Source organism: Streptopelia decaocto, assembly GCF_964273445.1.
Source record: "Streptopelia decaocto genome assembly, chromosome: 7".
Taxonomy (NCBI): domain Eukaryota; kingdom Metazoa; phylum Chordata; class Aves; order Columbiformes; family Columbidae; genus Streptopelia; species Streptopelia decaocto.
Genome location: NC_138661.1, coordinates 56,073,485 through 56,084,072, shown reverse-complemented (window position 1 = coordinate 56,084,072; position 10,588 = coordinate 56,073,485). Strand labels below are relative to the sequence as shown.

The window sequence follows — 10,588 nt, the reverse complement described above, 5'->3', positions numbered from 1 at the left end:
CTGACTGAGTATACCAACCCATTCACATCATACTTCATATAAAAGTGGGAGATCAGGAGGATATAGTCCCTTTTTCCTTATGGCCAACATTTGGAGAGGACCTTGTTAGTCATCCCTGTGAACTGAGGCCTAGTGATAGACTGAATCCAGTTCTGGTTGGCTGCAGAGTCCAATCCTGGACTTTGGGTGCCGGCCCTGCAGTTGCTGAGACTTTCAAGATTGTTTTTTTATATTTTGTATTATTTTCTCTATTTTTATTGGTAGCATTAGTAAAACATTTTTAATTTTTCCAACTCGCTTCTCTCTGTCCTTCTTTCCCTCCCAATTGCCTGTCCTGAGTGGGAAGGGGGGAAAGAGAGGGGCTGAAGGGGGAAGCTGGGAGGAGAAGGGGTTAACAATACATCTGCCACGGTTTTATTATCACCCCACAATCAAAACCTCAACACAGCCTCGTGCTTATTCAGTCTACAACGTTTCTGGTGAACAGTCATAACCAGAAACATCTTTTCAAGTTGAGTTTGAGACAATGCCAAGATGACGTGGCGAAACACGCTGCATCCTCTTTGGTCCACAGCTCTTTTGTAGTTTTGTAGGCATTTTAAAGCCCTCTCAGTTCAACATTTTCCAAGAGCAACACATTTATATATAGTAAGTAAATGCTCACATGGACAAATGGTCAAATACATAATGGCACCTTGATACAACAGAAGTATTTCAATAAGTGTTTGTTCAGCTTAAAAAAATAAAACCCACAGCAGATTCCAAGAAAGTGATTTATTTCCACTTGTCCTTACAAGTTAAAGACAGTATGCTTGTTGTTAAAAAACAGTATCATGTAATATTTAGAAAATGATTACACCTTTCTTGTCAAAGAAAATACACCCAATTATGACGTCCTGTCTACCTTTTAAGCATAGGTGGGTTGGTTTCATTCTTTTTAAAGAGTAATCCTCAGAATGTATCGTCAGAAAACGCATATAAGTGAGGATAAAGTTACGGCAAATGGATACGTTCCTGTATAATTAGACATACGTTAACACAGAGGAACTCATCCACCAGCTAGTGCTCCATGGGCTCCTCTGCCTTTTCTGCAGGTTCATCAGCAGGTGGAGCAGGCTTGAAGAGAGAAGAAAAATACATTATAGAAGGGCAGAAAACAGCACATGACAAACCAGCTTTATCCGGGATTAAGCATCATGAGTGCATCCATGCAGATCATGTCAGCAAAGAGCTTACAAAGTGGTGTTACCCAAATTAACGATGGAGCAAGACAGAGCTGGTAATTAGGAGACTAAGAATGCGCATGAGAAACATATGTAGATACTTCTGTTGCAAAGAAAATGAAAACCAGTACTTGATCACAGATGAGGAAAGACGACAACTTTGGAAAGGCCCATCACCAATTCAGCATAAACTGATTTAATTGGCATCTTAGTCTCCAGCTAAGATGATATAGTTTCATGTAGTAACTTCAGATTTTAAAAATCACATTCCTAAAACTCTACTAGAATACTAGAGAGTATTAAATGTCGTAAACTTAAATGTGATGGGCCATATATCACAAAATCTTGTCTTTCAATAAAGCCTATTTATTTCTATCTAAAACACATACCTTTCTCTGTGGTCTCTCCTCAAGACCTTCTAGGAATGGTGCTACATCATCATCATCATAGATGGTAAAGTCCATGTCTTTGCCAACAATCCCAATGGAAACATTCTGTTCAGCAAAGTTTTGAAAGAAGTGAGAAGCATTTTTCTGCAAATAACTGTGGCTTTACAGCTTTTGTGAAACAGATAAAAGTTCCCTCTCATTATGAAGAGACTTACTGTCCTGTTTGTGTCTACTTAAGGAAAAAAGGAAATTTTGTGAGACTCCCTCTTTGATATCAAAGACTGTACCAGAAACAGAAAGGGAAGCAGTTTTACTCCCTACGAAAGCTATATCATGGTTCAAAATCTTGTTAGTAAAACCACTTTTCAAGGATTTCAATTTATTTTAATTTTTTGTTTTATTTTTAATAACATACATGATTAAAAAAAAACCATTTAATCTTATTTTGCATATTCATTATTTTAAGAGCTCTAAGAAGCAAGCTGGGCTCAGAACAAAAAAAAAAAAACACAAGGAAAAGGGCAAAGCAGGCACAAGCAGAACACCAACTAACGGATATCCTTAGAATTTTCTTGTTCAACAGTTCCTCAATTAATTATCAGAAGTTTCTGCAGCTTCTTGATGCTAAGGTTACTCAATCGACTGTTTTTGCATTACCTTCCCTCACCTCCAAGGTGATTTACGGTGCTTATAATGCAAAGTTGTGATTCTAGTTGCATGTAATGTATCTTAAAGACTGATCGAAGTTTAAAATAGAATGAAGCAACCACAGAGAAAGTAAATTTTTTCTTAGGAAAACTCAATCTGAGATAATTAAGGAAACTCTGGATAAAATGGTGATGTACAAAATCAAGATGATACTATCCACCGGTGTTCAGCTTCCAAATTTCAGTGCCAGTCATACCTTACACAACTTTTTTCATGGTAATTTCTAACAAAAATGGCAGTAAAATTTCTTAAGAAAACCCAGTATTTACCTTGGTGGTCAGATCCTGTTCAGCAGGAAGAGTCTCTCTCAGGGCACGCAGTCCATGTTTAACTAGCTCATTTAGATTACCTTAAAATGAAATCAGAAAGACATTTACTAAATATGTGCTATTATCTCTAGACATTAATTTCCCCTTCTTTCCACTCCTAGTTGACAATGAGAAAAACTTGGCCAGCCTGACTTCCAGAACTCCTCTCCTTAGGTACTTCTGGTACTGATCACAGAGCTGGTTCTAAAAGCACACCTTAAGAAACCAGCCCTTCCCTATGCTGGAAGTCAAATGCATCTGGTTTTGTCACCTGCCCTGCCTCCTCTACAGTGATAATCACACTCATTTTGCCCAAGAAGACATTCAGAAGCGTCTTCCTCACCGTTTCACATAAAAATAAATTCACCATTTTAAATGCACCACCTAAATACTTGCCCTGAAATACTATCCCTGCTCTGACAGGGAAAGAATTGTTCTTTCCCTGGGTTAAACAGAGCATAGGCATTTAAATTTTTCTTTGCTTTTCCGAGCTCAATTTCTCTTTTCATTAGAAATAATAAGCATCCAGATGTTAGACATGAATATTTGCAATATTTTCCTCACAATTTTTGTCTTAATGCAAATTTACACTTATGCCCAACTTCATTCCACAAATCCATCTTCCCACTTTACTAAATAGCAAAGAATGGAGCAGTAGTAGAAAAGCTGCACAACTGATGAATAAATCCCATTAGACAGACAGGGTTTCGTTACTCACAGTCAGTAAATTCAGTCATGTGTCTCTCCAAGTACGTTCGCGCCGACTGTGAACGAGCACCAATGGACATTGCTTTGCAGTCAAAATAGTTTGCAGAGGGACAAGTCTGGAAGATGTGAGGACCCATATCCTACAGAGGGAAAAAAAAAATCCAATAAACATACCACAAATTTATACATTCATACCAAATCTGCTGCTGGAACACATGGCATTTTCTAAAACATAGCTTTGATTCGTGGTACATCACACAGCTCATATGTACACACATATACATATTTTACACTGCTTATCATACCACTCCTCTTATACAATTCATTCAAAGCTACTGTAAAGAACAAAACCAAGTAAATCTTTCTTTATACTTTGTTCATTAAGATGCAGTCTTTATGCAGGCAGGATAGCTGGCACCAAAAACGTTTCCTTCTCTGTTCCATAAACTGTACTGTGCTTATTTACGCTTTCAGCTTCTTGGCTTGCAGTAGCTATTTGACACACATTCTGTCTTATCTGCACAAAAGTAAAAACCTGTTGTAGACTTAACAATGCGATGCAAGATTTCAGGCAAGATGACAGCTTCCTTCAACCTTCCTCATGTCAAAAATCTTCAGGGCAGCAATATTGTGTGTGCTGCACTAAGCAAACTGTTGTTACTAAATAAGTAAGAGAGAGGCCAGTGATCATTTCCACATGCATTTTTTACAAAAAGTATTTAAAACAGTGGTTTGTAAAACTCCATAATCACTAGTAAAATAATCACTGTTATAAAGGAATCAACATTTTGATCCCTTAAAAGATGAACAAATTTTAGTTTTGCAGTATTTTGACCTTAAAATAATTAGTTTTTCCTTTTTGCGAATGTAGACCTCATATAAGCAATGGTAGCATTAGCTATTAAAAAACACTTTTTAAAATTATGTTTTAGGGCAAGACGTGGAAAATTATTTCCTTACAGAATTTTGATGAGTCCACCTCTTCCTTCCTTTCTTAATATCCATTTGTTGTAAAAAATTCCATTAAGCACATTTTCTTTCAGATCAATAGTAACTAGCACAGCTCACTTACATCATAACCTGCAATGAGCAGTCCTACGCCGTATGGTCTTCTGCCATAACGCTGTGTTGGTATCTGGGTTTCTTAGGCAAGGTAAGGAAACAATCTCAAAATAACATGTTAATTACCAAAAACATTTTCCTAAGCCAAGTAGAGAAGCACCAAAATCACTAGTCTTTGAAAATCTTTTTGCAGCAGTGAAGACTACATTCAAAGAAACAGATTGCAGAACTTATTTGAAGTACTGACTTCTTTTTTACCTAAAGAAAATTTAGCGATTAGCTTTCCTGAAATAACTGAGTGGTGCAGTCAGCCAAGTCATATAAACAGCTCACCTAACGCTGCATGGCCTCATTAATTTCTTAGCCCTTTGAATTTTTTTCTAGACACCTAAGAACAGAATCCAAGGTCTCCACTGTGTTCCATGCAGAGACAGAAGTTGCCACAGGGAAAAAGGGGAAAAAGATTTGAGCAAGCAGCTGCAATCCAGTAAGTGATCATATTTTGAACACCGAATTTACTGACCCTGCCCCACCTACAGAGGCACAGGGCCGTGTAACAGAAAAACAGTGCAATGTTAAATGTTGCACAGCACTTTATTGCTTCTCTACCAGTTCAGTCCATATTATGGGATGTTCTCAGAAAGAACACACAAGCAATGTAAATAAAGAAAAGTTAACTTAAAATTAACTTCTTCAACTTAATATTACTTTTAAGCTGCAACATATGAAAATTATTTTACGAATAAGTATGGACGAGTACAAAGCTATAAAAGTGTTGCAAGTGTTAACAAAAAGGATACTGCTTCCAATTAGTGACACTAGGCGAGAAACTGGAAGAGGTCTATCAAACACAAATCTAGAATCCAGACACTCCTGACGCATGAAATTGCTAGGAGGAATAAATAAATAAAGAAATAAATATCAAACCAATGCATAGACAAAAGTCAGGAGATACTGTCTCAATTCTTATCTGTTAAGGTAAGTATATTTTTATTTTGGTTCTGCTCACTGAGAAAAAGGGTCAAAGGCATTACATAATTTCATTTCATCATGACCTATAATTGTCATTTAGAAAGCTGACCAAACGTTTGAGAGAGTATTACAGTATTACAGCCATACAAATGCAAAGAAGGTAGAAGTTCATGCAGGCAACAGACAGATCATCTGGAAAAAAGTCATGGTTAAATGGCAACATTTCTTTGTAACACTGCAGCATTTAAAATTTGTTCTATGAATTCTTCCTATGCCTTCTTTCTCCTTTCCTATCAAACTGAAGAACACTCGTTCCATATATGTTCACCCATTTGATGAAACTAAGTGGCCAGCAGGTAAAAATCAAGGCTCTCTGAAGCTGACACATAAAGTAGTTTATGTTTTTAGTAACTTTCTTAAATGTGTGCACACAGAGGCAGCTGTGAGGGAAATAAGTGATGCACTTTCTCAGACTGCTTGGAAACCCCGCCACACTGAAGAAACCAGACAGGACTGTGTTACCAATAACAAAACCAAAGAGCAAAATTTTGGGCCAAACAAATGAGATTTCTGCCAACTAGTTAAAAATCTGCCAGAATTTCACGCTGAGGTCTTTGGCATAGTGCAACAGAGCAGTAACTCAAGACTAATCCTTAAGTGACCATAAAATTTCATTCGCAATAGTCCACAAATGAACTTTCACTCGTTGCAGAACTGTGTATGTCAACAACTGAGCTACTCACCACAAGAGCCGTGCATCAGCAGTAAGTCCAGCAATTGAGATACCAATATGATTGTCAACGTACAGGATTTTTTTCTGATGGGCTGCCAGCTCAGACTGTGCTCTCTACACATAAAAGGAGAAAGCTAAGTGGCAGACGGAACAGTTAGCCAAGCACTGTGGAGAAATCTGCTAACATTTATAGCAACAACTGAATATGATCATGAAACAATAAAAAAACCCAAAACATTTATAAACTTGCAACAGAAGACAAGAAAAACCTAATTCCACTTCAGTAGGAAGCTTTCAGAACAAAAGAAAGAACAAACACCCAAGCTTTGGGAAAGTAAATATATAGTTTTACTACTTAATAACTAATAAAAAAAAAAAAGGAAAACATCTTTCAAGGGAAAAAGCAAAATCTTTCACTTCTTTCCTTCACCATTTTGTGAAAATCAGATTTGCATAGGTACTGAAAATATTTATAGTTCTATGCTGGTACTCAAGCAAAAGGAAACTGGCATTGCATTTACATTACACATAGAAGTTCAGATGGCACAGAACTAATCTGCCAAACCAAATGTTTTTCTACTAACAGCTTTGAAGTTACCTTGAGAGCGACCAGAACAGCATGTGTTTTCGACTTCAGCCCCACAGTAGCTGAGCCTTGTTTCACAGCTTCCATGGCATATTCTATTTGATGAATTCGGCCCTACAGAATAAAATCAAAGGTAATGATTCTAAAGTTAATCCTCTTTTTCAATGTTTTGTTTTTTTTTTTTTTTTAAATTTTCAGACCTTCGATACCCCAACAGGTACACTTACTGCATAACAGTTTAAGCCTACAACCAATAGACTTCCTCAATTATCTTCTGCAAATACATCACTGTTAACTCACAAAAATCTGGCCATCAATGAGCCACTCCTTACTGCATACAAAGAAAGAGGAAAACTATAAAGAAATGGTGAATAATCATGACATTATAAGAATCACAAGACTTTTGTCACTGTCTTCAGAGGAATCAGTAACTGAGCTGAAGTGATTCAATAACAATTTCCAGCTGAAGCTGGACACTTAACTTTTAATCGAGTTTCCTGAAGACATGACTCTTATGCAATTGTTGTGTCTCACCATCCATTCCCTAATAACTTCTGGACAAGTTATTGGTCAACTGCAATGAAGTTGGAAAGAGGAGTAGAGGTCTCAAAGACCATTATGTCCCCACAAATTCTGCACAGGCAGCCAGCAGCTTTGCAGGAAAATAAGACAACGTCCTTTTAATGCAACTGCTGAGGGCAAAGTAGGTCATTTTCTGCACTCCAGCTGGCCAGCCGGTGTCCAACAGCCAGCATGCTCAGTGCTGCTGGGCTCGGACTGGAACCACCAACCGCAGCACACAGCTGCATCTCAACAGTTGTGATGGAGTGGAATGTAGAAGCCATTATAGTGAAATGTACTGGGGAAAATCTACAGGAAATCATCCTCTATTAGATTGTTGAGGTTTGGGGTTTTTTTCATAAAAGTTTTTTTATTTGATTTACCTAGAGAAATACAAAGTCCACTAGATGATTAAAATGTCCTCATGTTCCCCTTCATCCACCAAGTTATAAATGGAATTTCAATAACAGGATATTCTCTGCCCAAGAGCAGTATGAAATCATTGTGACCTGTTCAACGTGCACTTATCACTTTCATCAATGCCTTGCAAGGCTGTAAAAGTGTGAAACCCATTCTAGCCTTTAATCACATATTTCCTTTTCTTTACAACAATATTTGAAAACATCCCCAATAAAATATGATTATTCTTTGTTCCTATATTAATAATGCCAAGAATTGTGGTATCATATCACTGCCTTACCTACAGAAACATACGGAACAGTAATTGCAGCATAGTAGCAATTTTAAATGTCTTTTTTATAAAAGCCATCAACATTATACTTTTTTCCAATGCAATTTATGAAAAAAATTAAGTTAGCCGTAATAATGACTTCACAATATCAACTAAAAGTCTCAAGATAATGTTAGAATTTTAACAGTAACTTTTAAAGTAACAGACAGATCTAAAAATTTAAAATTAAAGTTCCTGTTACAGAATCTGCCAGAGAAACGCAATCATTAAAACGATGAAAGCAGTTCAAAGCCATCTACAGCTATCATGGTATTGACTAAAGAACATTCAAATATTCAAAGTTGTCTTAATACAGGAGGTACAGTACGAAACATGGTCCATTACAACGTATGTTGAAAATGTATCTTTCAAAACACATTACTATATGATGAAGATTTTCAGTAGCAATGCAAATGCACAAACTAATGATATACTAACTTTACACTAATACAAATTGCTATTTCCATTTTAAATAAGTCTTTAGTTTTGCTAAATCTAGAAACCAGTCAATTTTCAAGACACTGATTTCTCCCTAAGTATCCTATCTTAAAATGTCCATACTGAGAAGAGGCAACATCATATACACCCAAACTGACACTTTTTAAAAAAATTCTAGAATATTTATTTTGAAATCAACACAACCTGTGTAAGTTTTAGAACACACAATGTATGTTTTTAATAACAATGCAGAATGTGAAACTGATTCACAGGTAATAAAATTTCAAATCCAAGTGCAAATCTTATTATAATCTTAAGTACAGCAATAGCATGAAGCCTCCCTGCAGTTCCATCACACGGGAAACCAGGGACATGCAGTTGCACAGACTTCACTGTTGTAGCACAATGTAAAGTCTGTTATGAATTATATGGCACGTAACCACTTACATGTTCTAGCTCTTAATGTTATAATTATAAACTTTATGCAGGGAATTAATTCAGCAGCGATGTCTACGGCCATTTTGATTCATACTGTGAATTCATACTGCAAAAATCAGTATCTCAGATTCCATGTTTCAGATGACCATATAGGTACAGTCATTCAAAACACAGGCTTATAAGGCAGTAAAAATTGTGTGTACAAAAAGAGAAACAGGTGCTGTTATGCCATACTTGAAGAAATCAGCCTATTCTCACATAAGCACTAAATACTAAATTTGATTTTGTTCTGAAGAATCTGAATACAGTAAAGCTCTTCATTAAAAACCATAAAAGTTCTTCTGAATTGTAAACTGAATAGTTCCTTTCCAATATTAGCTAGTGAATAAAAGACACAAAGACTCAGCTGTGGACTGACACTGTGGAGATATAAGCTCAGTTTCATGCTTTTTCATACCTTACTTACCAACTTCTTATTACAGGTCTGTAAATTTATCATAGACTCGCAGAATTGTTTGGGTCGGAAGGGACTTCTAAAGATCATCTAATCTAGTCCAGTCCCAACGATGATATAATGTATTTTGTACCTCACAGCTACATTCAGAAAGCAACTGCCTTAAGTACTTTGAAGTAACAGGATGCACCTAAGCATCCTTCAGGTTGATACTGCAGAAACTTAAGAGATGTCCTAACGCCCTTCTAGAAACCTAGAGCCCATGAAACAAGAAGGGAGCAGAAAGCAGTAAGATTTAAGCGCCTGAATACAGTCTATGCTACTGTGATACCATTGCTGCAAGAACGAAGAAAAAACAAACAAACAAAAAAAAGCAGGTAAAAAGCCAGCTAAGAAGCTTACAAAGATTTTACCTGTGGGCTCCACACCGTGACATCGTTGTCATACTGGTTGCGAAACTAGAAGGGACAAAAGGAAATCCATTAGCACAGCTAACGCGGAGGCGGCAAGTGCGACCCCGAGGGAAGTTCTGCTCGATTTCCTTTACAAAGCTTTTCAGGCCAGGTGTCTGTGCCCAGGCCCGAAACACGGGCGGCTCTCCGGTCACGTTTCTCTCGCTGCCGGTGCAGGAGCTCGCAGGCACCGGGCAGCACAAGAGCCCCGGCCCGCACACGGGTTCTGGTTCAGGTGCCGGTGCCGGGCGGGGGTCACCGCCCGCCCGCTCCCCGCGGGTCCGCGATGCTGCTCCACCCGCTCAGCCCATGGCGGGGCAGCCGAGCGGCCCCGACCCGGCTCCTGCAGCGTCACGCCGGGCCGAGGAGGCCGCATCCCGCCGCCGCCGTGCGCTCCGCTCCCCGCCCGGGCCCCGCCGAGCACAGCGCGGCCGCCCCTTCCCCAGCAGCCCCGGCGCCGAGGCCCAGGCCCGACCCCGGCCCCGCATGGCCCGCGAACTGCTTACTCACGACCCCGCTCCCTCCCTCTCGCCCTCCTCCTTCCCTCCCGCTCGCTCCGCAGCCCGAGCAGGTGTTGCGGGTGTCCCGGCCCGGCCCGGCCCGGCCGCCCCTCACCATCCTCCTTCCCCCGACAACGGCACGGGCTCCGGGGCAGCGAGATGGGACCGCTCCGGCAGCGACCGCTCTGGACTGGAATCGGCCAAGCAGCACTAGCCGCACCCCGAGTCATCGATGGAGCTCACAGCGGATAGCCCCGCCCCTGGAGGGAGCGGCGCACGCGGGTCCCGCCCCGGCCGCGCGTGCGCTGTCCCTCAGGGCGCGCCCG

At 39.5% G+C, this 10,588-nt stretch overlaps 1 protein-coding gene across 1 annotated transcript; it reads right to left on the bottom strand.

Moving 5' to 3' along the window:
* Window positions 1-759: 759 nt before the first annotated feature.
* PSMA1 (proteasome 20S subunit alpha 1) lies at window positions 760-10,509 on the bottom strand. Its single transcript, XM_082059141.1, has 10 exons — window positions 10,378-10,509; window positions 9,724-9,768; window positions 6,702-6,803; window positions 6,114-6,217; window positions 5,199-5,287; window positions 4,409-4,479; window positions 3,347-3,476; window positions 2,590-2,669; window positions 1,613-1,717; window positions 760-1,116 (listed from the first exon to the last, which is right to left on the bottom strand). The coding sequence occupies exons 1-10, from the start codon at window positions 10,378-10,380 to the stop codon at window positions 1,060-1,062; spliced, it is 786 nt and encodes a 261-aa protein (XP_081915267.1). The 5' UTR covers window positions 10,381-10,509; the 3' UTR covers window positions 760-1,059.
* Window positions 10,510-10,588: the final 79 nt, after the last annotated feature.